Source organism: Coenobita brevimanus, chromosome 100 (genome assembly GCF_032717465.1).
Source record: "Coenobita brevimanus isolate Jiangsu-jjx chromosome 100, ASM3271746v2, whole genome shotgun sequence".
In the NCBI taxonomy this organism is placed as follows: domain Eukaryota; kingdom Metazoa; phylum Arthropoda; class Malacostraca; order Decapoda; family Coenobitidae; genus Coenobita; species Coenobita brevimanus.
Genome location: NC_137053.1, coordinates 63,928,201 through 63,955,279, shown reverse-complemented (window position 1 = coordinate 63,955,279; position 27,079 = coordinate 63,928,201). Strand labels below are relative to the sequence as shown.

The window sequence follows — 27,079 nt, the reverse complement described above, 5'->3', positions numbered from 1 at the left end:
TGGGGGAAAATGAAATATTACAGATGACATTAAGTGATGAAAATTGCACATTCATAATCTTAGCCTTAAATGGTGTGTTACTGACTCATCCAGTCGTTTTATACTCTCTCTCTCTCTCTCTCTCTCTCTCTCTCTCTCTCTCTCTCTCTCTCACGAAGGTCACGCCCTTGATGCCAGATTAAGCAAAATTCAATTGGCCTTTGCGATTCCCGATAAAAATGAACCATATATGTTACTGAAATATTTTACGAGGAGGGGAAGCAGCCTGTACGAGTTTGTAATTATTTGTGGGTGTGCACGAAATAAATAATGTGTGTGTGTGTGTGTGTGTGTGTGTGTGTGTGTGTGTGTGTGTGTGTGTGTGTGTGTGTGTGTGTGTGTGTGTGTGTGTGTGTGTGTTTCTTTAGAGTATTTTTGGAGAAAGAAATAGTTACCTCAAAGAGCATTTAACTTATACAATAATATTAGGTACGTTGATGTTTTAATTCTCTCTCTCTCTCTCTCTCTCTCTCTCTCTCTCCTGCATGATCAGCACTGCGTCATCAATCAAAAAATGGACAATGTAATTCCTGGTTCATGACTCAAGCTGCCCCATCTACACCCGACCCGACCCGAGCACCCGACCATCCACACCCGATCCGACCCGACCACCCGAACATCCACACGTCACCCGAACATCCACACCCCATCCGTCCCAACCAGGCGACCATCCACACCCGATTCCTCCCGACCACTTAACCATCCACAACCAACCCGGCCCGACCATCCAGACCTGAACACACATACGATCCCAACCGAACATCCTAAACCAGAGGGAGGGAGGGGGGGAAGAGGGGAGGGGAGTGAGAGGAAAGAATGTGGAGGAGAAAAAAGAGAAGCGAAGAGGGAGTATGGGGGAGAAAAGAGACAGGGAGGGATGAGAGAGCGGGAGAAGAAGGGAGAATGAATGAGAAGAGTAAGAAGGGGAATGAGGATGGGCGGGAAAAGTCAGAAAGAGAGGGTGGAGGGAGGTGAGGAAATGAGGAAGGCGGAGAGAGAGGATGGGGGAGTAAATGAGGAGTTAACTGAGGATAGGCATGAGGGAGGAAAAAGCAGAAAAAAAAAATGAGGAAAGAAGCGGGGAAAAGGAAGGAGGAGAAAGACCAGAAGGAAGAACGCACCCCAACACACACACACACACACACACACACACACACACACACACACACACACACACACACACACACACACACACACACACACACTCATTAGTTCAGCCACTCACACATACACACCCGCACCTCACGCTACTCTCATTTCACGCTAACATGGAGTAACTTGGACACTACTCTCACGCTACTCTCACTCTTAACATCACTCAGGTGGGTAAGCAAGGAGGTAAGTAAGAGCTAGATAAATAGACAGATATAGATAGATTTATAGACAGACAGACAGATGAATAAACTGGTAGGCAGGCAGGCAGGTAAGTAGGTAGGTAGGTAGGTAGGAAGGTTGGCTGGTTGGTCTGTAGTTAGGTAGGTAGGTAGGTAGGTAAGCAGGCAGAAAGGTAAGAAAGGTATGTAAGGAGACAGGTAAGTAGGACGCAAGCTGGGTAAGTAGGCAGGTAGATAGGGTACTAAGTGAGAAGCTTGATCAAAAGATAAATAGAGGAAGAGGCAAGCGTGCAAATCAAGACATACACATCATCATCATCATCAGGTAAACACATCATCATCATCATCAGGTAAACACATCATCATCATCATTATCATCATCATCATCATCATCATCACCATCAAACACACCTGACGTTAATCGTGGAAGACTCAAGTGACAGTGTTAAATAGTGGAGGGATATAAGTGGCGAGGGAGAGAAATGGTGGTGCAGGAAGGGAGCGTGAATAAGGGGGAGGGGAGGGAAGAGGGGAGAGATGGAGAGGGAGGATGGGAGGGGGAGGGGGAGGGAGAGGGAGAGGAAGGGAGGGGTGGTGGGAGGGGGTAGAAGGATAAGGGATAGGGATGTGTGGTGGAGGTGATGCTGAAAAGTGGGAGATGAGGAGGGGGAGAAGGGATGGGAGAAACGTGAGTGAGGAGAGAGAGAGAGAGAGAGAGAGAGAGAGAGAGGGGTGGGGGGGGACGACAGTGGTGACAGAGACGCATGAAGAGAGAGAAGGGTTAATAAATAAAAAAAAGAGAGAGATGTTTACGCCATGTAATAATTAACTGTGGGCACGAGCATCACACACACACACACACACACACACACACACACACACACACATACAAGACTGATGTATGGTGCCCTCCCTCACCACCACTATCACCATCATTCATCACCACAAAGACTACAAGCAATAAATATCACCACCATCACCATCCTTTGCCACTACAACCACCACTATCACTCCACGCCACTACCACCAATATCACTAAATCACCACCACAAGGAAAATCACCAAAATCACTGTCATCGTCATACACCATCACAACCACAAAATCACCATCACTATCACCACCACTCATCACCACAAGAACTGATCACCAAAACACCACCACATTCACCACTATCACCCCAAGCATCACCATCATCAACAGGAATAAAAAAAAAACATATGCAAGCCGATGAAGGACACACGCAACAGTACCCACTTAAATGCCAACCACGCTAAGATTTGAACCTAGACTCTGTGGCTTCCTTTCTGGCCCAAACCCTTTACCTACCTTCAGCCACATTCACAAACCCCATACCATACCCTGCTTCCTCATACCCCTTGTTCTGTACTCTATCTTGCCCTATCTAAACCATTTCTCATTGCCCTTCCTCATACCTTAACCCCCCCTCCCTGCCCTACCTTACCCATACCCCAACCACTCCCTACCTTACCGATTAACTAACTCCACACCACATACCATATCATCCTCGCCTCATACCGGTACCCAAAACTCCCATCCAGCTTTACCCTATACCCTGCTCCTCCCCACATCTTAATCCCTTACATGAATTCCTCGTCCCTCCCCTACTTTGCCATGCCCCAACCTCATCCCCTAGTCCTCTACCTTTTCCTTGCCCATACCCTAACCCCTTGCCCATGCCCTGCCCATACACCACCTACCCATACCTGCCTTACCCATGCCCATTTCCCATACCCTCTCCTGCCACGTACTCTATAACGTCCCTACCCCTTCCTTGCCTCTTCCATACCCCAATTCATACTTCATACCCTCCCCTGCCTAGCACCCTATCACGTCCCCACCATCCCCTGCCCCTACCCCTGCCCTACCGATGCCCCATACCCTTCCCTGCCAAGTACCCTATGATGGCCCTTTTGACTCATTCTCTACCCTGTCACCTTGCACCGGCTGGGCCACACCTGCTGGGGGGAGGGGGAGGGAAGAAGAGGGAGAGGAGGAAGGGGTTAAGGGGGAGAAAAAAGGAGAGAGGGAGACGGAAAGTAGAGCAAAGCAGACTGCAGCAGATGAAGAAGAGAAGCGAGGACCAAAAAATAGAAATATGCTGTAAAAAAAAACGATGTGTGTAAAAAATGGGCAATGAAAGAGAAGCTATATGTAGGAAAGCTCAAATAAATGTAAGAAAGAGCAATGAAAGACAGGAAATACGTAAGAAAATAAAGAAAATGTAGGGACAGGAAACATAAAGTCAAATTACAAACAGAGAGGTAAGAAGGGGTAAAATATGAATGAAGAGAATGAAGCGGAAAGCAAAGGGGGTGGGGAAGGGGGGTGAGAAGGGAAGGGGAGAGGAATGTGGGAGGGGGAGAGAGGGAAGGGGAGGGGTGGAGAGAGAGAGGGAGAGGGGGAGAGGGAGGAGACCACAGGTGGGTAACACGTGGTGAGCCAGTGACACGTGCCTCAAATCTCTCTCTCTCTCTCTTTCTCTCTCTCTCTGACCAAACCTCATTTCCCTCCTCCTTTCTCCCCTTATTCTCTTCCACCCCCTTCCTCCTGTCATCCCCCCACCCTCACCACTGTCTCCCCCACCCATTTTCGTTCACCTCTGAGCATCCACCAACTGCCCCACCCACCTAATCACATCAACAAGTGTATCTCCACTTACTGTCCATCCTTACTCGGTCATTCATCCAATCATCGAATCTATTCATCCATTAAATCAATCTAATCATCCAATCATTCATCCGTCCGCCCTTCCGTCCAGTCAGCCCATACAGTACATCCATCCTAGTCCACTCATCCATTCATCTATCCAGCACCAGTGTTTGATGGTAATGACAGTGTAGTCTGCCTAAACTCTATCCATGAGATGTTATCCAATCATTCACTCTCCCCTCCATTCATCCCTCCACCCTGCTCTCCCTCCCATTCTCATTCATTCTCTTCCCTCTCCATCCTCCCCATTCATTCCTTCATTCTCTTCCCTTTCCTCCCCATTCATTCCTTCACTCTGTTCACCCACCCATTCACCCCACACGCCACCTCAAAGGGGCAGGAAAAATCAGACAAAGAGTGAGGCGTGTCAGAATGCCAGGTGTCATACAAGGGCGAGCTTCACACAAATACCCCGGTGTCATGTGGCCATTTGTCACCTTCGCCCAGGTGTCATTTGCACCTTCACCATGAGGGGCTTTTCCTCTGCTCCTAAACTCCTCACTAAATAAATAAATAAATAAATAAATGAATGAAAAATCTTCAGCAAGGGTTTGTTATGGCGGCTGATTCTGAACTTCACGACGAGATGTCTCCCAAAAGGTGAATAAAATCATTTGGTGGTGGCACAAACAGAGAGAGAGAGAGAGAGAGAGAGAGAGAGAGAATTTACATACTATTGGAGCTTGTCAAGTTGATTTCTCCATCAGAGGTGTCATGGTGTGTGGAATGTGTTGGGAGATGTTACTGTTGGCATATAATTTAGCATACATTGTTGGTACAGGTTCAGGTGTCAACTGTCAGGCTGATTTTTGTGTCACACGTGTCATATTGTGTCTAGGGTGTTATTACTGTTGGCAGGAGCTGGACATCATAAGGTCGAATATTGTGTCAAAGAGGTGTCATGTTAAACGAACTGCAGTCTGAGGTTGTGTGTACAGTGAAGTTAAAATTATCATCACACTCACCTATGACTCAAACCATCCACACCAGACTCATTCACTCCACCACCTGTAACTATAATAATAATTTGCAATGGACTGTAGTTACATGTGATGAAATCTGGTTAAATATACAGAAGCGTCTTACTGAACGCGTCTGGTCTGGAGTCACGTGTCTGGCAAACGTTTCTCGATTTTATTTAGCCAAGGAAAACGTTTGGCTGATAAAGGGTTAATATTACGAACGAATCGCTTCCCATTCTTTCCAGTCACCACAACTCACCCACCCATACACTCCTGCCCTCTCCATTCACCACCACAACCCACCCACCCACCCATACACTGTTGCCCCCCCCCCCACTCACCATTACCCACCCATTCATCCTCATTCATCCTTTCATCCTACTCACCCTTCCAGTCACATATACCACCACCACAACTACCATTCCTCTCTCTCTCTCTCTCTCTCTCTTTCCTACATCATATGGCTGGTGGTGGCGGTGACAGATTCTGATGGGGTGGGGGGGAAGGGTATCAGCGACGCGGAAAAGCCAGGAAGGCCTAAAGAATGTCGGACACACGGCTTGTCTTTGTTGCACACCCCATCCACCCAGCCACTCACCCACCAACCCACCCAGCCTCCTAGCCACCCATCCACCAACCCACCCAGCCATTCACCCTCCTACCCACAAACCTACCCAGCCACTCACCCTCCTACCCACCCACCCACCCACCCGCCTCCTATGGCACTCTGGTACTCCATACGATGACGATGTAGCACTGACACGCATTCTTCTCACAGGCTGATATAACACATGCACAAGGGGCGGTAACCTCGTTCTGTTAGGGAAGCTCCCTAACATCTCGTCCTTACCGATTTATTCCTGACTCTGCTGTTACTCTAGTCTTGTGTGTTATTCATGCAACTTGTGCCGACATTAAAAAAAAAAAATAAGCTAAAAACAGGATATTAATGGGCAGTTTGGATAATAAATCGCTAAGGAAGAGGTACTAGGGAGTGTCCTTAATCGAAATTCGGGGCAAGGAGTCCTGGAACTTGTCACACTAACTTCAGGAGAGATTCAGGATTAATTTTGAGTTTAAGAAAGGTTATATCAACATGGATTCAGTTCTCAATCATTAAGGAGTTACGGTTACTGATGACCTCATGGGCTAAATGGTTTCCTTTATAATTAACCCATTAGGTCATCAGTAATTTTAGCTCCACTGCGGCTGAGAACTGGACCCATCTTGATATAGTATTTATTTATCTATCTATTTATCTATTAGTTTATTTATTTATTTACAACGTTTCTAATTGACCTTCCACGAGACCCGAGATATCATCACAATATCACCGCTAAGACCATAACATTACTATTCAATAAGACAGCCCTAGTGTGTGTGTGTGTGTGTGTGTGTGTGTGTGTGTGTGTGTGTGTGTGTGTGTGTGTGTGTGTGTGTGTGTGTGTGTGTGTGTGTGTGGGTGTGTGTGTGTGTGTGTGTGTGTGTGTGTGTGTGTGTGTGTGTGTGTGTGTGTGTGTGTGTGTGTGTGTGTGTGTGTGTGTGTGTGTGTGTGTGTGTGTGTGTGTGTGTGTGTGTGTGTGTGTGTGTGTGTGTGTGTGTGTGTGTGTGTGTGTGTGTGTGTGTGTGTGTGTGTGTGTGTGTGTGTGTGTGTGTGTGTGTGTGTGTGTGTGTGTGTGTGTGTGTGTGTGTGTGTGTGTGTGTGTGTGTGTGTGTGTGTGTGTGTGTGTGTGTGTGTGTGTGTGTGTGTGTGTGTGTGTGTGTGTGTGTGTGTGTGTGTGTGTGTGTGTGTGTGTGTGTGTGTGTGTGTGTGTGTGTGTGTGTGTGTGTGTGTGTGTGTGTGTGTGTGTGTGTGTGTGTGTGTGTGTGTGTGTGTGTGTGTGTGTGTGTGTGTGTGTGTGTGTGTGTGTGTGTGTGTGTGTGTGTGTGTGTGTGTGTGTGTGTGTGTGTGTGTGTGTGTGTGTGTGTGTGTGTGTGTGTGTGTGTGTGTGTGTGTGTGTGTGTGTGTGTGTGTGTGTGTGTGTGTGTGTGTGTGTGTGTGTGTGTGTGTGTGTGTGTGTGTGTGTGTGTGTGTGTGTGTGTGTGTGTGTGTGTGTGTGTGTGTGTGTGTGTGTGTGTGTAGGCAACCCTGATGTGCCACGTGACACTCCCCAGAGCTAGGGGAGGAGGGTGGGGTCCAGGGGATGACACTTGACACTCTTCCCCCCCCACCCCCAGTGCCAGGCTGACACACTCCACTCGGATAGGGAAGGGAAGCGAAGGCAAGAGTGAGAGAAGGGAAGGGAAGAGAAGAGAAGACAAGAGAAGGGAAGGGATGAGTGGAGAGGATGAGGAAGAGAGAAGAGAGAGGAGGGGAGAGGTGGGAGGGCAAGGGGAGGGAGGGAGGGGAGAGGTAAAGGGAGATACTAGGGAAAGGTAAAGGGTCAGCTTGGGGGGAAGAAGAGATGGGAAGAGAAACGAGAGGAAAATCGAAGCTAACCCAAGGAAACAAACAAAACAAAACAAAAAAACAAGAAGAGAAAAAATGGGAATGAAACAGTGGAATGGATCGGAAAGGAAAGGGAAGGATCATCATCATCATCATCATCTTCATCATCATCATCATCAACATCATCAACATCAACATCATCATCATCATCATCATTCCATTCCCAAACAATGCAAAAATAAAAATAAATCCATCATCAATATTAATGTCCAGCATCAACAGGCCACACCTATATTACTAAACGTTTATTCCCTCAAACTATAACACAGGAAACGTTCTTCAGCATTCTTAATAAACGTTTTGATAGTGATTTAGGGACAGGATTATATGTTGGTTAATGACAAAAAGTTTAGTTATATTTTGAGAAGAGCTACGCAGTTAAAAGACTAAGAACTTAACTCTCTCTCTCTCTCTCTCTCCCTCTCACACACACACACACACACACACACACACACCTCAACACCCCCACACACACACCTCAACCCTCCCCTCACAAACACACAATTCCACTCCCCCAACCCCCCACACACACCTCAACCCTCCCCTCACAAACACACAATTCCACTCCCCCAACCCCCCACACACACATCAACCCTCCCCTCACAAACACACAATTCCACTCCCCCAACCCCCCACACACACCTCAACCCCCACCCACCCACCTACCCACCCAAACACACCCCCAAGATTCCAGTTTCTTCTAAGGTGTTCCCAGGAGTCAAACAATATTGGGGTAAATGTGAAGGGTTGAGAGGAAGCCCCGGAAGAGGCTTGAGATGGAGGGCTTCCTGGCTGACATGACGGAGCTGGCCTGATATAAGAGAGGATTACAGAGAGGGAGGAGGGGAGGAGGAGAAGGGGACGACCGAGGAAGAAGTAGGCAGAGACGGAGCACGAAAGAAGGGAAAGGTAGAGAAGAGAGGAGGTGGGGAGATGGAATGTAGAAGGAAGACTATAGGGAAAGAATAATGGAATGAAAAAGGGGAGGAAAATAGGGAGGAAGAGGGCAAGACGAAGGAGCAGAATGGGAAACATGGGAAAGATAGAGGAAGAAAAAAAGGAGGAAAAAGAAGAGACGGGGGAGGAAGAAGGGACGAGGAAGAAGAAGGATAAAAACAAGAAAAATCATAGACATAGAGGAAGAAGGGAAGGAAGAGAAGGAAGATGACGGCCCATGAGGAGGGAAGAGGAAGGAGGAGTAAGAAGGTAGCCTCGTAATATAAATGGACAGGAAATAAATACAAGATGGGAACTACCTTACAAATCACCTCTTTCATTACCCACCATCTCCCTCCCCTCTCAACTCACCCCTCTCCCCTAATACCTCACCTCTCTCTCTCTCTCTCTCTCTCTCTCTCTCTCTCTCTCTCTCTCTCTTCTGACTTCCTCCCCCACTCAAATCTCTTCCCCTAACTCGCCATCTTTCATAATGTCACACTGACTAATACACCACGGCGCACACACACACACACAAATCCACTATAGCAGCCAAAGGGTTAAGCTCCTCAGAACAAGAAGGCATGAGATAAATTGGTCGACCTCCTTCGTGCCTACGCCTCCCCTTCACCTTGGCCAACCCACTCCTTCCTTTAGTAGACATGTCAGCACTTAAGAATAAAGAAAAAAGTGGGGGTAGTTTTTCTGTTATTAATATTTTCATGTCCCTATAATCCGTCTGCTTTTTCCTGCCATAAATGAATAACAAAAACACACGCCAATTATCATTCCTATTATCATCATTCCCATAGTCTATAAAAAGCGGCACATCCACAAAGGTAAACAGACCCAATTAGCTTAGATAATTCAAGGTGGCGTGACTATGGTGCTTAGATGGTACTGATAATGGTGTATATATATGAGACTGGGCTGGGTGGATGGAGGAATAGGTATGTTGTGTTATGGGGTGGATTCTCTCTCTCTCTCTCTCTCTCTCTCTCTCTCTCTCTCAGCCATACCCAGGGAGAAAGCGAGCCTCGAGGAACCAAAGGGGAGAAGGAGAGGGGGAGCGAGGTTCTTCCACAAACCGATACATATACAGGATATAAAAATGACACTGATATCTATTTTTTGAGAATATGGTATAGAAAAGAAAGCAATATTTAGTCAGCTTTAGCCTTGAAATCAAAGAAAATGAGAGAGAGAGAGAGAGAGAGAGAGAGAGAGAGAGAGAGAGAGATCAGAGGCTGGCAGCATCTGAGGGCCTCTAACTCAGCTACGACACGCAAACCTGTGAGACCCCAGCCCATTCACCGCGTCTGTGGTGGTGCGGTGATAGGAAGGGGATGATGGGTTGAGGGATGGAGAGGGGAGGGGATAGGGGAAATAGGAGACGTAAGGGGGTGGGTGGAGTGGGTGGGATGAGGTGGGATAGGCTGGGCTGGGATAAGAAGGGGTTGAGACAGGAAGAGCTGAAGAAAGCAGGAGTGAAACAAGATAAGGCTTACCACTAAAACCATATCGCCAAACATCACCATCATCTTTAAACATCATCACCATTATCATCATTAAACATCACATTCATCACCATTTGTAATTTTCCTCCTCCTTTTCATCTTCCTCCTCCATCATCATCATCATCAACATCACCATCATCATCAACAACAATCATGACTGCAATTATCCTCTCTTGTATATAACGTTCTTTTATGTTATACGTTCTCTGTTGCCCTACACCTTTACGTTTCCTCTGCTTACGTTCATATGATCGGCTTTCTTCTCGTCTCAGCCTCTAATCTCACTCTTATTTTTCTCAAGGTCCTAAATCTGATCGTCCATAATCTCTCTCTCTCTCTCTCTCTCTCTCTCTCTCTCTCTCTCTCTCTCAGTCCTTATCTTCCTCCTCCTCCTCAGATCTCTCCTCTTTCGAAAGCTATAAGACCAAGATTCAAGTTACCTCCATCAGTTTCTACCTCCCTCTCTCTCCTCCCTCCCTCCTTCCCTCCCTCCCTCCCTCGATTCAAGCCTCCTTTTCCTCCCTCCATCCCACATAATCTCTCACTCAAGATCTGATTTTCTCCTCTTTCCCTCCCTCCCCTCCATCACGAGCTCATCTCTCTCTCTCTCTCTCTCTCTCTCTCTCTCTCTCTTAATGAGGAGGGTCAATCAATGTGAAGGCCAGTTATTGTGTGTTATTGTTCTCTCTCTCGCCCGTTATTGCTCAATGTCGTGTCATCCGCCTCTCTCTCTCTCTCTCTCTCTCTCTCTCTCTCTCTCTCTCTCTCTCTCTCACAGTAAGTCTTCCAATTTATCTACCTCTTTGCCGGTCTTAAATCAGGTCCATAAATAAATAAATAAATAAACAAATAAAAAGCCAAATCCATCATTGTTTATCTCGCTGGTGACATTTGACGCAAAAAAAGAAAAAAGAGAAAGAAAAAGAAAAACTGTCCATTATCCCTGCACCAAAATCAATCGATGTTCATTTGTTTTCCCTATGTAAAAAGTACACTCATATGCATTCTCCCTTCCACTGCTCTTCTCTTCAACCTAACGTCTATATTTCCTTCCATTAATTCACCTTTTTAGCCTTCAAATATCTCAATTATTTATCTTACCTGCTAAATATGTTCTCCTGTCATTAAGGAACCAACCTGAGACTCGATCCTCTCAGGTGTAACATCAGTTAACACACATTAATTAGAAGTGCTTAAGTGATTTGCACAGAAACTCACAAATTACAAGAGTACATTGATACAAGACGCGATCCTGCCACAACTAAGTAATTCTAGGAGTTATAAGATTCTAAAGGTATTCTAAGTCACTCTGGAAGCAATACTATTCTGAAGAGTTATGTCACTATCTTCAACCACTTCATTTCACTGATCAAACATTCTTATTAGATCTGTCCATAATTCTGGCTATTCGTTTCCAAAATGGTACATGATTCTGCAGGTATACACGACACATGATTCTGTTGTTACATGCAGATAATCATGATAATAATAATAATAATAATAATAATAATAACACTACTTACTATCACTTCTTCGAGTACAGATACAATAATTCAGTCACTCCATGCAAAATCACCTAAAACTACAAATATTTCAACACTATTGACACATATTCCTCTACTCGACACTACACACAAGCCATCTACCGGGATGCGGTCAAATTAGGTCCATCGTAGATACTGATTATGTGTTGTAAGTGTTTCTAAGTGTCTCTGAGTCACGTATCTATCTGCGTGTGTATGGATGAAACAGTGCTAACTTATGCTGAGGAGAGATACATCCGTACATCCATCTATCCATTCACTCATCCAATCATCAATCCATCCATCCATTCACTCATCCGCCCATCCATTCATCCATCCGTCCATTCATTCATCCAATCATCAATCCATCCATCCATTCACTCATCCGCTCATCCATTCAACCATCCATCCATTCATTCATCAGCCCACATCCATCCACCCACCTATCCATTCATCAAGTCAGCCTGCAATCTACCCAGCCAGCCATATATCCACCCAGCCATCCAACCAACCATCCAACCATCCATTCAAACCATCCAGTCATCCACTCAACCATCCACCTCATCCCAGCCACGTAAGCACCATTGATTTCCAGTATCCCGCGGCCTCCCTGCAATGTTTCCTGCCGCCGCATTAAGTGTATTGTATTATAGATAGATGATCCAATAATCTGGCCCCGCTTACTGCCTCTCCTCACACTCTTTATCCCCCCACCCCACCCTTACTCCACACCTCTTGCCTTCCCTGCCTCCACACCCCAACTAACCCCACATCCTCTTTTTGCCTTCGTTACCTCCTCATCTTTAGATATCACTCCTACTCTAACATATCCTCCCTATTCATCATCACTCCATCCCTATCCAAACACTCATCCCTTTCCACCATGATTTCCTTGCCTTCGCTTCCTCCACATCTGGTCTATCCTCTCTCTCTCTCTCTCTCTCTCTCTCTCTCTCTCTCTCTTACCTTAGCATCCCTCGTCCTCATTCTCACATTCCTCTGCATCCTACCAATCTCTCCTCATCCACACCATTCCTTCTCCCCCATCCACCTTCCCTACCTCCACGTACGACCTACCTCAACACACTCTCCTTACCTCCATCATTCCCTCCTCTTCCTTCCTTAAGAGACCTTCCTCTTTCTCTCTAAACTTGTACACCACTCCTTACCCACACACACACTTCCGTACTCCCCCTAGTCAGTACCCTCTTCTACTCTCTCCTTACCTTCACACCCTCTTTTCACCCTCACACTCTGTCTATCCCACCAACCTCGATACACCTGTTCACAATCCCAACACCCCTCCCTATCCTCATTATCTTACTCCTCAAACCTCTCCATACTCCCTCCACATCCTCACATTCTTCCTCACCTTAAAACCACTCATCATCCTCACAGTCCCTTCCTAACCCCCTAAGTCACCTCATACCCAAACTTTCCATACCCCAAAACATTCCCTTTCTGCCTCTACCCACTTCCCTCTTCATCCCTGCATTCCCCCTTACCTACTGCACAAACATTGCCTATTTCTATGCGCATCAATGAAGTGTATTAAAGGGAACGATACCTCAAGTGCTTCCATGTGTGTGTGTGTGTGTGTGTGTGTGTGTGTGTGTGTGTGTGTGTGTGTGTGTGTGTGTGTGTGTGTGTGTGTGTGTGTGTGTGTGTGTGTGTGTGTGTGTGTGTGTGTGTGTGTGTGTGTGTGTGTGTGTGTGTGTGTGTGTGTGTGTTGGGCATGGACGGAAAGTGGATGAGTTAAGTGGTCTGTTGGGTGAGCGTTGGAGGGGTGCTGGACACAAGCAAAGACACCTAAACAGGCGTGTGTCGGTCGAAAGCAGGCTACAAGTGCTTTGCGTGATGGGCGTGCTTGGATTGGTGCTGTAATGGGCGTGAGGGCATGTGTATGTAAGTACTCTGACAGCTTCCGAAGAGCGTGCTTGGATAACGTGCTGCAAGAGTCGTGCTTAGGGACCGTGTAGGATCTTGGGCGTGCGTGACACAACACTACACACTACAATACCAAGACAGTACAGTAACAGAATGGCGGTCGCCTACCTTGCGTTTGTCTTCTTCGAAGGAGGAGTGCTTCGTGGGTTCCCGTACCTGAGGAGGGAGACGTGAGTTAGTCTGGTAATGTGGGGAAAAAAAGGAGAGAAACAATATTAAACCTTACACCTTTTACAGGTCGCTGGGAACCTCCCCCCCGAGGCCTATGAATAAACAAGAGTGGGTAGACATTGTACGGTATTTGAAACATTAACCACCTGAAAACAAAAGAAATCTTAAGCATTTTGTTCTAGCTATCGCGTAACGATTTTAATCTACTTATGACTGGCCTCTCGTCACAAGCGTTATAGAGGAAGGAGAATATATGGCACTAGTATTGCAAAACAAAAATAAACAGACATAAGCCCTACAGTTATTTATCAAAGGAACAGATCAAAGGAACTTCCTGTAGAAAATGCAATCATCACCAGCCTGTGTCAGTCCTCGGCAAGTGATGTGATGTGATGTGATGCAGTGTAATGAGGTGATGAGAAATTTTATAACATTGTGATGTGGTGTGATGTGACAATGTGACAGGTGAGGTGGTGACAAGACGATGTGATGTGATGTGGTGTGCTGTGATGTAATGTGATGTGATGAGGTGTACTGCGATGCGATGTGATGCAAGGTGAGGTGAGGTGAGGTGAGATAAGGAGAAGTGATACAAGGTGAGGCTGGACACGGGAGTAAGGGATGTGGTGGCTATTTATTGAGGTGGCAGCTCCGCAATGGTCGCTACACACGCCATGCACCTTCATCACCAGCACATCTCATGCCTATACGTGTGTGTGTGTGTGTGTGTGTGTGTGTGTGTGTGTGTGTGTGTGTGTGTGTTACCGTATTCCCTAGCACCTCTTCCTTATCAGTTATGTTAGTATATATGACACGTTAACCCTTTCAGTCATCATCATCATCATCATCATAACATGCCTCACATCTCACCACTGTATTGGTATGATCGAAGCTGGTTCTTTACATGCACTGACTACGGTAATACAAGAGTCTAGTCCATTCAGTGATCTGGATATGGTGAAAAACGAAAAAAATATTCAGTCCCATACTGCTCCTCCGAGATGTAAAGGCCCAAAGCTAGGCTACCGTACACCAGTACATTAAAGGGCAGAGGGTGGCGGGGACAACGGCAGCTTGCCTGCGTGCGGTTGTTAGCTGCGGCACAGCGGGTGTGACGGCGGCAGCGGCAGCCTGCGTACGGTTGTTAGCTGCGGCACAGCGGGGGTGACGGCGGCAGCGGCAGCCTGCGTGCGGTTGTTAGCTGCGGCACAGCGGGTGTGACGGCGGCAGCGGCAGCCTGCGTGCGATTGTTAGCTGCGACACAGCGGGGGTGACGGCGGCAGCGGCAGCCTGCGTACGATTGTTAGCTGCGGCACAGCGGGGGTGACGGCGACAGCGGCAGCCTGCGTGCGGTTGTTAGCTGCGGCACAGCGGGGGTGACGGCGGCAGCGGCAGCCTGCGTGCGGTTGTTAGCTACGGCACAGCGGGGGTGACGGCGGCGCCTCTACCCTCGTTAAGGGACGGCGGGGCGCCGACAAATTAGTCTCTCGCCACTATATCACGCACTATCACCACCGCACACGTCTTTATCCAACACCAACACCAATATACTGCACGGTGATCAAGGAGTAAAACACGCTGCACTGCGTAAACTCCACGACGTACACAGTGCCATTCATTTACACACTGACGCCTTCAGCCTTCACTACAGTGTTTTATTATTTCTTCCAACCATCACACGATGTTATTCAGTCTAAAAGTTCCTCGTAGCGAAACACACACACACACACACACACACACACACACACACACACATCAAAGTATAATAACCCCTCCACACAATGACGATTTTTCTGTAATCAGGCTGCCACCAGACGATTTTATTCAGCCTGCAACCACCCCTGTTAACAAAAGGGCAAATGAGGCTGGAACGATGAGTAAGTGGAAGTAATGTACATGCATGACAGTGAAAGGATTCATCGAGTTTGTTTTTTAATCCACTGGCTGCTAGTCTTTCTCTAAGCTGGATAAAATCGTCTGATCAAACCTACATAAAACACCAAAGCCATCTTAGTGCAAGAATGACATACAGAGAAAGGGTTAATCCAAATAATTTTAAGTCCACTAATCCTTGAAGCTTCTCCATTATGAAAAAAAAAAATCATCTGGTGTTCGCTAAATTACATCACGATCCTGCCAGTGAACAGCCACGTAAACAACACACTTCAGAAATACCAATCTCCCTCAGCGTTAAACAAGACTCATAAATATCGCCTTCCCTGCACGCACACATTCCATTTTGGGTAATGCAGACTTTCAACGATTATCACTTATTCACTAAACCAATAATCTGAGTAAGTTTTCTTTTATGTACACGCTCATACTTTAACAATTCATCATTAGCCTAACTGAATTCCCCCTTTTTTTTTCCACATTTTTCTCAGTCCTAGAGGTCGCCTATCCTTATGAAAAAAGGGGAAGGAAAGGGACAAGCCGCAGAAAGGACAAATCCATCTTTGTTACCGTTTCTTTGCATCAATAGGACACCACCAGCACAACACTGGCAGAACTCAAGAAGATTAATTAGAGCGGAAAAAGGGAGAGGAGAGGAGAGGAGAGGAGAGGAGAGGAAAGGAAAGGAAAGGAAAGTAGGGAAAGGAAAGGAATGGATAGGGGACGAGACGTGACCTGAGAGTCGAGAGGAGAAGAAAGGAAAGTACTTCTCCCCTTCATAACTTGGGGCTCAGTATCAACAGAAGGGCAGTAATAACAACAGCAACAACATCGATTACAAATACAGCAGCAGCATTAAAGACGATAAGAAGAGAAGAGAGGAAAGGAGCGGAGAGAGGAGAGGAAAGGAGAAGTAAGAAGACAGGAGAGGGTAAGAGAGGACAGGGCCACGTTCATTAGGTGGGCGCAGCATCAATAGGAAATCAATGTGATGGCCGCCAGAATCTCCAAACTTGCCGAGGCGACGCTCAACACGGGCCCAAACGTGCCCCTCACCTGCCACCACCCACACACTCAACACACCCCAAAACGACGCACACACAACACCCACACACCCTCAACACACCTTCAACACACTCTTAATACTCTCAACATAGCCCATACGTGCCCCTCACCTCCCACAACCCACGCACTCATCTCGCCCTAAAGAGACACACACACAGCATCTACAGCCTACCAACACAATCTCAACCCCCCACCACATTATCAACTTACCATCACATCCCTAACCCCCAGCACAACCTAAACTCCCATCACATCTGCAACCCCCAACACACCCCAACTCCCCACCTCATCTCCACCTCCTCAACACATCCTCTAGCTCCTCCCCAACACCTAGAACCCTCCACGACACCCACAACCCCTCACCACACCGCTAACAACACCTCCACCACACCTCCAACACTCCCAGCACAACCTCAAGACCAGCACCTTCAAGAGACGCCAGCAGACAAGTTTACTGACAAGCAATTTATCTCCTTCTTTGCAATGGACGCGCCTGGGAGCTGCATCTAGGCAAATACATACCGGGGGATTTTTTTTTTTTTTTATAGCAAATCAATCCAGCTCAAAAATAAGACTTTAACATTCACTTTGGTTAATGCAAGACGATTTTATTCAGGTATGGAAAGATCTGAAACAACTATGGGCTAATGTTATAGTTAAAAAAAATATAATAACTACAAAATAACGTGGAATACGCGAAACTAAAAAATAAATGAAATAAAAGTAAACACACACGAGGTAGCAGACCCAGAAGGCAATCCCGACCACACTGCCGAACCGAACCAAATTCAGCGCCGAACACGAGGGTAAAAACTCGCGAGAATTCCTTTTCAATTTCGGCAAGAATGGAATAATGGGGGGCGGGGCGCAGTTTCTATCCCGTGCGCATCGCAATAACGCACTGCAAACGAAATTGAACTTGCGAGCGTCATTGGTTTGCTTGTGCCACGGGAAAAATTCTTATCATCTTCCTCTTCTCCTTTTTCTTCTAATTCTTGCTCTTCTTCTTCTTCTTTTTCTCCTCCTCCTCCATCTCTTCCTCCTCCTCCTCCTCTTCTTCTTCTTCTTCTTCTTCTTCTTCTTCTTCTCCTCCTCCTCCTCCTCTTCTTCTGCTTTATGCGCTGGTCTCTTATTGCTGGTACTTCATTAACTGAGTCGAAAGTATGATCGGGGATACCGATACTAATATTCATAACACTACAGTAACCATCATCATCATCACTACCAAAATCATCATCATCATCACCCAAAATCATCATCATCATCATCATCATCATCGTTTCGTAATCCTACCTTACATGGAATGGGTGAGATAAAGAGGGAAAAAAAAAAAAGGAAAATACAAGCTAAGAAAACTATCACTATTGTCCCCTGCGAAAATGCAACACACACACACACACACACACACACACACACACACACACACACACACACACACACACTCTCACAGGAGGAGGAGGAGGAGGAGGAGGAAAAAATGACAAAAATACGGAGGAGAGAGAAAGGTGAAAAGACTGATGGGATGGGAAGGCGAAGAAAATAAATATGAATGGCCAGAAAAAGAACAATTAAAGAAACTAATGACAGGCGAGAGAAGGCGATAGAAGAGAGAAAGAAGAGGGGGAGGAGGAGGAGGAGGAGGAGGAGGAGGAGGAAGAAGGGAGATGACGAAACTAATGATGAATAAAAAAAAAAAATCAAGTTATAAGAGGGATAAAAGGAGGGGAAAAGAGAGAAGGAAGGGAGGAAGAAGAATGAAAGAGGAAAGAGAAGGAATGAAAGAAAGAGGAGAGAGAAATGGGAGGAAAGAAATTTAAGGGGAGGAGACGGAAGGGAGGGAAGCGAAGGAGGAGGAAGAGAAGAGTCCCCAGAGAGATGGAGAAGAAGGAAGATGAGAGGGAGGATGAGAGGGAAGGGTCAAGATGAGACTGATGGTGGGAGAGAGGCCAGCTGGAGACGCTCTGATCACGTTACTGCTGCTTCCACTGCCCCTCCCTACCTTCCCTCTCCACCTTATCCTGTCCTCCTCCACCTTATCCTGTCCTTCTCCACCTTATCCTGTCCTCCTCCACCTTATCCTGTCCTCCTCCACCTTATCCTGTCCTCCTCCATCATCCTGTCCTCCTCCACCTCATCCTATCCTTCACCTTATCCTATCCTCCTCCATCTCATCCAATTCTCCACCTTATCCTGTCCTCCTCCACCTCATCCTACCCTTCTCTACTCTGCCCTATCTTCTCCATTTCACTCCGTCATTCTTTCCCAATCTTTCTTTCCTTTCATCTGATCTTTCTTCTCTTCCTCCTCCTCCTCCTCCTTCAAGCTTTCTTCCCGTCTCATGCCCATCCTAGCCTTTTCCACTCTAACCTATCCACTCAATTTTATCTTGTCCTCCTCCACTTCATCTCCAGTCTGTCCTATCCTCTCCCTTTCTCTCTGTCCTCTTATATATCTTGATCCTCTTCCTCTAATTTCTATCCTTTCCCCTGCCCATCCTATCTTTCTCCGCTCAGACCTATCCACGTAATCTTATCCTGCCCTCCACCTATCCTCTTCCCTCTTCCACCCTAAATGATCCTCATCACTTTTCCAGTCCTATCTCTACCTTCATCTAATTCTCTTACAGTCTACTGGTACTCTTACTATACTATACCATTTCTGCTTCAACTTGGCCTAAAATTGCCATCTCTATCTTGAATGCTGAGTTGTGACAATAGACTAACAGTAGAATATGGTGTTAGTCACGAAGAAGTGCTGTGGTAAGGGATGTAGAAGTATTGTCTTTTTCTGCCACTGTGCTACGTGAAATAAGCTACAAAAGGACGATAATCGGGGCCAAGTTGGAGTGAAAGGAGTATAGTCACGTCCCTGCGTGCTACCTTGCCAATTCCACCCCGATACTCCCATCCAATTTATTACACCCAATTACCTCTCAGCACCCCTTCCTAATTTTCCCTCACCACCTCCATCAACCAAAAAAAGAAAAAAAAACTCACATATACACACAGGATACAAGATTAACACATAACTGGGGTGGATGGTGACGAGACCTGCAAAATTCACCCTTAAGCTCCGGTGATTATAAGGGCCAAATTACCTTAACCAGCCACACACCCTCATCACCCCCTGGCCTACGCAACCAATCTTGACCCTAATTGCATAGTGGTCTTAAGGGCGGATGTTGTTTGTCCAGTTCCATCGGGTGATTCGGGGTAAAACAGCTCTATGCTCAGTATGACCGGTGGACGCACATGGTCGAGAGTCATGCATCAGGAAGCCAAATAATGACCCTTAATGGATGACACCCCCCCCCTGCAAGCTCAACTCCCCGCTAACACGCAACATCGAAATTTTTAGGGAAATCATATATACTTTTACCACGAAAAGTGAAAATGGCCTAGGTATTTTAAAGTCAAACTCGTATATATTTTTGAAAAGGTACCGTACTCGTTGATTAAAAAGAAAGAAGAAAGAAAAACGAAGAGGGGGGAAGTACCGCACTCTGATTTTCGTATTTTCAAAACCAAACACAAACATTTTTTTAAAAACGTGAAGACAATTCCCGCACGACTCTGAAAAATCAAACACATATGGATCAGAAAAAGGTAAATCATCAGTGGACCTAATTTAATAAAACCTCCGTATCGTGTATTTTTAAACATTCGACTTTACGGAACTGTACATTAAGAACCAAAGTTGACCGATGGGATTGCCAAGTGTCTGTGGGTAGTAGATTCTGTGAGATTCTACCTTACGACGCATGGAAATTAGGGTGAAAATTGCGTGAGGAAGTTTGGTGGCTACTTGTGATACCAGAGTGTAGAACTGACTGCTTGCGATATAAAGAATGTAGATTATGTAATATTCACCCTTCCGGCACCTGTACAAAAGAGTGAATATGACGTGACGGAACTGTTAAATACGAAGCGTACTGTACACTATGCGATATTCGACCTTACAACACCTACACACAAGGGGCAATTTTGCTCATGATCAGTGCGATATTAAAAAGAGCAGATCAGCAATATTCGACTTTAAAGCACCTAAACACAGGGGTCAATTTTCCTTATGACCAGGGAGATTTTCCGAAGAGTAGATTTTGCGACAGTAGACCTTAGAACACCAACACACGAGTCAGTTTTCCATGTAATCAGTGAGGAGGGGGTCTTGGAAGGGCAGTTAGGACAGATAGCTTTCCTTGGCGACATCTAAACACTTCCGCCCCAGCAATCATCATCGCTACAGATGTTATTCCTTTCTGTGGTGTCTGCCTTCCTCCAATTCCACACATTAACCACAGTGGAGTAATTGCCACCACGGTCACGGAACGAAGGGTTATAACTGCTTCCACAATATTCATGGGTAGGAGGGAGTTGAAGTGGATTCTGGACGCTCCCTTCCACCTCACCCACTCTTCCATCCACCCACCTACCCATACATCCATCAATCCACCCACTTACACATCCACCTACCCATCCATCCATCCATCCACCCATCCGCTCACCTACCCATCCATCTACCCATTCTTCCACCCACTCAGCTACCCATCCATCCACCCACTCACCTACCCATCCACCTACCCGTCCATTCATCCATCCATCCACCCATCCACGCACCATAGCACCTCGTCTCCCTCATTCATCTTACCTCAAAATGTCACACAGAAAGGAGGGGGGGTGGGGCAGGGGGGCAAAACAGAAGGCATGACCCCAGCCCCCTCTCCCGTCCCCACATTTTGCCCTCCCCCACCCTTCTCCTCTCCCTTTCTATTGTTTCCCCTCCCCCTCTTGTCTCCTCTCCTCTCCCCCTTCCCTTCTTGCGCCCCCCCTCTCTTCCTCCCCCCCACCCTCGCGACTACGCCCCCTCCCGTGCCTGCCAATCTCCGCCAGTAGAGGCCGCGCGCCCGCCATTAAGAATTATTATTAGAAAAAGCGCGGGACACAGGCAACAGATAAGAGCAGGCCTAACGGAGGGAGGAGGAGGAGGAGGAGGAGGAGGAGGAGGGGAAGTGGAGAGAGTGAAAGAAAAAGAAGAGAAGAGTGGAGAGGGGGATATAAAGTAAAAGAAAAAAAAATCCAGAGAAGAGAAGGGAAGAGGGGGAAAAGAGTGAGGAAAAAGGAGAGAGGAAGTGGGGGAGAAAGAAAAGGGAGGAAGAGGAGATGAAAGGGGACGGGGGAAAAGAGTGGAGGGGCAGGTAAGATAAAAGGGGGGAGGGAGACTGGAAGAGGAGGAGGAGGGGAAGCGTACAGAGGAATACAAAAGAGAAAGGAAGGGGGAAGATAGGGAGAGAGGACAAACATCTATGTAATTCTAAAGTATATCTAGTTTAAGATATACTGATGAATTATGTAGCCTATTCTTTGCTTCTCTCTCTCTCTCTCTCTCTCTCTCTCTCTCTCTCTCTCTCTCTCTCTCTCTCTCTCTCTCTCTCTCTCTCTCGAGCACAAACATAATTTAGGAACAAAAACAAGGGAGCGCCGTAACCAATAATAAAATTAGAAAGGGTCCCATTGGCCCTCCCATCCACATGCTCCTGCTCCCTCCCTCCCTCCCTCCTTCCCTCTCCTATATGCCCCCCTCCTTCCCGCTTCCCCCCCCCCACTCCTCCTCCTCCTTGTTCTCTACTTCCTCACCCTTCCACTTCTATCCTCCTCCTCCTCCACACTTTTCCCCAATTTCCTATGCATCCTCTCCATTCCCCTTTCCTCTACCTTTCTTCTTCCTTCCCTCTCTCCCTCTTCTTCCTCCTCCTCCTCCCTCTACCTTTCCCTTTTATCCTTTCCTTTCTCACTTCCTTGTTTCATACGTCTCCTCTCCTCCCCCATTCCCTCCCCTCATTCCCTTCCTCTTCGTCCCTGGCCCTCGCTCCCCCTTTCCTCCCTCCGTGCCCGCCCCCACTCCCCTCCACCCCAACGTGTGTCAGGCCTATGGGCGCGCTGCCAGGGAGAGAGGAGGAGGAAAGTAGGGAGAGAAAGGAGGACGAGAGAGAGGAGAAAGAAGGGAGGAATAGACAAAAGAGGAAGCAGAGAGGGACGACAAGGAGGAAAAAGATAAAGATGGAGGAAAGAGAAAGGTGAGAGAGGGGAGAGGAACGGGAGAAAGGAAAGAGGAAGGGGAGAGGGGAAGGAGGGGGGAGAGTGGACGGAGAAAGTACGACACGCCCCCTTCTCCCCTCCTTATGTTCTTAACCACACTCGTTATGTTATTAGTCCAAGCCATGTTATGCTACCGTATGTTATGTCCTTAGCCACACCGTTATGTTCTCAGCCACACCTGTTGTTATGCTATATGTTATGTTCATAGCCCTACCTCTGTTATGTCATGTTATTAGCCTGTTCTGTTCTTATTAGCTATTAAGTTATATGTTATGTACTAGCCACACCCCTGTTATGTTCTTCGCCACACCTCTATTCCCTCTCCCCTCATCTCCCCCACTTATCCCCCTACTCACGAATCCTCCCCTTCTTTCTCCCCTCCCAACGCACCCCTTCCCTCCCACTCACCTTCGCCACAAGCAAAATACCTTAAAATGTCTCCCCTTCATCATGCTTTCCCTTTCGGTCATTCATCCTTATTTTCCTGTGTGCATCATGAAGCCTTTTTCTTTATTCACCTTCATTTTTCTCTGCTGCTTCTTCGTGCTTCCCTTCTCTTTATTTTCCTGCTGCTTTTTTCTTCCTTGGCTTCACTCTCACTGTTTCTTTCGCTGTACTTCGCCTTACCTAATCACACCCTCCCCCACCCCATCCCTCCTACTCCCCCCTCTTCCCTGGTCCCCCTACTTCCCCCTCTTCCCTGGTCCCCCCTACTTCCCCCTCTCCTTCACCCCTACCCAACCTATTCTAACCTAACCTTTGCCTTTAAGAACGGGTGGGATAGAAGAGTGATATAGATAGTTAGCTGGATAGATAGGCAGACATGCGCAGACAGATAAATAGTAGAGATAGATAGATTGACAGATAGATAGACAGGTAGATAAACTGACAGACAGATACATAAATGGACACAGATAGTGCAGATACAGGTAGAAAAAATAGATAGATAGATTACACAGACAGATAGATAGCTAGATATAGATGTACTGAGAGAGAGAGAGAGAGAGAGAGAGAGAGAAGGGGAGGGGACGCTGCCCACTTAAACTGCACTTCCTCTAACACGTAAAGGAATTGTTTCATAAGCCCGGGATAAGAGGGACGGCGAGGGGAGGCTGGCAAAGGGGAGAGGAGAGGGAAGGAAAAAGGGAGAGAGGAAGGGAGGAGAAAGGGAAGGGGAGACACAGGGAGAGGCAGAGGAGAAGGAGGTAAAAGAGAAACACAAGGGGAGGGAAAATGGGAAACGAGGGGAGGAAAAGTGTTGAAAGGAAAGAGAAGGGGAAAGGGTAAAAGGGTGTGGAGGGGAGAAGAGGAAAGGTAAAGGGGAGGAGGAGGAGGAGGAGGAGGAGGAGGAGAAGGAAGGGAAGGCAAAAGGAAGAGGAGGAGAATGGACGTATGAAGAGAAAAAGAATGAGGGAGGAAGGAAGAGAGAACAAGCAGAGAGGACGATGACAAGGAAGGTGATGTGGGGAGAGAGAGAGAAAAAAAAAGGAGGGGGGAGGAGCAAATGGAGATAGAGAGGAGGAGGTGAGGGAAAAGGAAAGAATGTCGGAGAGGGAACGACGGGGCAGGAGAGAGGGTACATGACCATGGATTTGTGGGGAGCGGTGAGAAGGGTGCAGAGAAAAGGAGAAAAGTAAAAAAAAAAGAGACGAGAAGAGAAGAAATGGGCAGAGGAGAAACAAGGGGGGAGGAGAGGAGAACAGCGAAGAGGAAGGGAAGGGGAGGAGGAGGAGAGGGAGAGGGAGAGGATAGGAAAGTTGAGGAGAGGAGGTGGGGGGAGGGGAAGTAGGAATAGAGGAAAGGTAGCAAAGACAGGGCACGAGAAGATGTGGATGTAAGGGAGGGAGAGGGGAGAGGTAACAAGAGAGGAGACGAAAGGATGGATAGGTAAGGGGAAAGGGAGCGGAGGGGAGGGGGAGACGAGCCCACGGAGGGAGCATGACTTGCGTGGGGGGAGGGGGAGAGGGAGAAGACAAAAGGCACGTGGCTGACAAGACGGGTGGGGGAGGGGCTGGGCAGGGGTAGGGGAGACGGGAGGCAGAATGAGAGTAAAGGGGAGGGGTAGGGGGCGGAGGGCGACCGGTGGGGGGGGGAGGGGAGGGGGTCAGAGAGGGGAACGAGGCCGGAACCAACTAATACCCACTGAGATTAAAACAGACTTAGGAAATAAGGAAAGGGGAAAACAAATGAAAGAAAATATAAGCAAAAAAAAAAATCAAGAAAATTATATAAAGAGAATGTTAAGGTGTAATATGCAAAATAAATCGCCAAGGAAAAGGTGCTAAGAAGCCTCCTATACCATCTAGAATACGACCTTAAAACTTTCACTGCTAAGGTGGCTGCATAGCTATTCCTTCACGTCTGAAACTCTCTCTCTCTCTCTCTACTGCTACTACTACTACCACTACTCATGGCATCTCACAGTTTTCATCAGTAAACCACGACGGTCCAAAAAGTGCCGCGGGTTGTGTCTTATATGAGTATTTTATCCTGTACAGCGGACCCAAATGTTCTAGTACTTTATGAATGAGTGGCTCTCTCTCTCTCTCTCTCTCTCTCTCTCTCACACACACATCAAAGCTTGCGGAATTTTGCTTTATATCCATCATCATCAGCAGCAGCAGCATCAGAAAGTGAAAATTTTTAACTACATAAATCTTACAATTGTTTACAGATTTACAGCAGCAACAGTCTGCAAATATAGCAGGTCTGATTTTGTAGATTCATTTCCTGTACGATAAGGGCCAGAAATGCAAAATCGGCACCACACATCTAATATTCACTAGCTTCTGACTGGTAATTACGATCGATGATGATGATGATGATGGCAGACGAGGATGATGATGATGATGATGAAGGACTGAGGTGAATGGTGATGATGATGATGATGATGATGATGATGATGAACGACGAAGATGAATGGCGATGATGATGAAGATGATGATGATGATGATGATGATGATGATGATGATGACGATGATGATGATGATGAGGAGGAGGAGAAGGAGGAGGAGGAGCAGGAGGAAGATATGTAAGGTTAATGATGAAGAAAATGAATATGAAGAATGGCAAAAACGAATGATGAAGATGATGGTGATGGTGGTGGTGGTGGTTGTGGTGGTGGTGGTGGTGGTGATGATGGTGGTGGTGGTGGTGGTGGTGGTGGTGGTGGTGGTGGTGGACGTGGTGGTGGACGTGGTGGTGGTGGTGGTGGTGAGCATCAAGTATGAAGTGAGACAGAGTGAAACAGTTAAAGAAGCATATAAATATAGAGGGTGGTGAGAGGCAGGGCATGTGGGGTGTGGATGGACGAGGGGGTGAGGCAGGGTGAGAGGGGAGAGAAGCGAGCGACGAGGGGAGAGGGAAGGTGAGGGGAGGTCAGAAGAGGTGCAGGGAAGAAGGGTGGAAGGGGACAGGAAAGGAAGGGAGGATAGGAAAGCAAAGGGAGGGAGGAATGAAGACTGTGAGGGAAGACAGAGAGGGGATTGGAAGGAAGGGAGGAGGGAAAGTGAGGGGACAGGAGGATACTGAAAGGAAAGGAGAAAGATGAGGGTAGTGAAGAAGGTGTGGGAAGGGGAGGAGGAGTGAGGGAAAGGAAGGAGGTGAGGGGAGAAGAGAAAGATAAGGGACATGAAGGCAACATTGGAGCGGGGAACTGGAGATGAGGGGAGAGAAGAAAGATGAGGGAAATGAAAATGGTGAAGGAGGGGAATGAGGAGGCGAGGGGAAAGGAGGGTGGACAAGGGGAAGCGGAGGGGAGGGGAAGGGAGGGTGGTGAGGGGAAATGCAAGGTGAAGGGTGAAGACTGAAGCTAGGGTGACGTGAGAGGGGAGAGGGTGAGGGGTAAGAGTAGGGTGAGGGTGAGGGTGAGGACAGTGCGTGATGAAAGGCTGGGGACGAATGAAGATGAGTGATGAGAATGCGCGAATGTGCTGGAGAATGAGGAAGATGAGTAATGAGAATGAGGCCAAGGGGGAGAAAATGTAATGTAATAAGAAATAACTGCATGAGAGGCGAATGAATGATGGGAGATAAGTGAACAGAGATGAATGAAACAGTGAACAGTAGATACATGCATAAATTAAACATGATGAATAAAAGAATGCATACAAGGCAAGGGAGAAATGAGTGAATTAGTAAGAGAGAATTATAAGTAAACATGAGATGAATGAGAGAGGAATTAATAACATAAATCAGAGGTGAGTGAAGGAGATGAATAATGTGAATAAGTAAATAAACAGAATGAAATAGAGGTGATGGAATGAGCGATAAAAAATTCTAAGTTAGAGTATGTACTGGTAGAGGTGATGACGAAGAAATGGTGACGAGTGCGTGATGAGTGACAAGGGATGAAAGAGTGATGTGTGTCAGGTGAGAA

At 47.0% G+C, this 27,079-nt stretch overlaps 1 protein-coding gene across 1 annotated transcript in view; it reads right to left on the bottom strand.

Annotated features, from left to right (window-relative positions):
- Nucleotides 1-27,079, bottom strand: part of LOC145414710 (uncharacterized) — a 373,182-nt gene that overhangs the window by 175,068 nt on the left and 171,035 nt on the right. Inside the window, exon 4 of the mRNA XM_080284237.1 lies at nt 13,586-13,633. Within this exon, the coding sequence (XP_080140363.1) occupies nt 13,586-13,633 (48 nt within the window). The remainder of the gene's footprint in view (nt 1-13,585; nt 13,634-27,079) is intronic.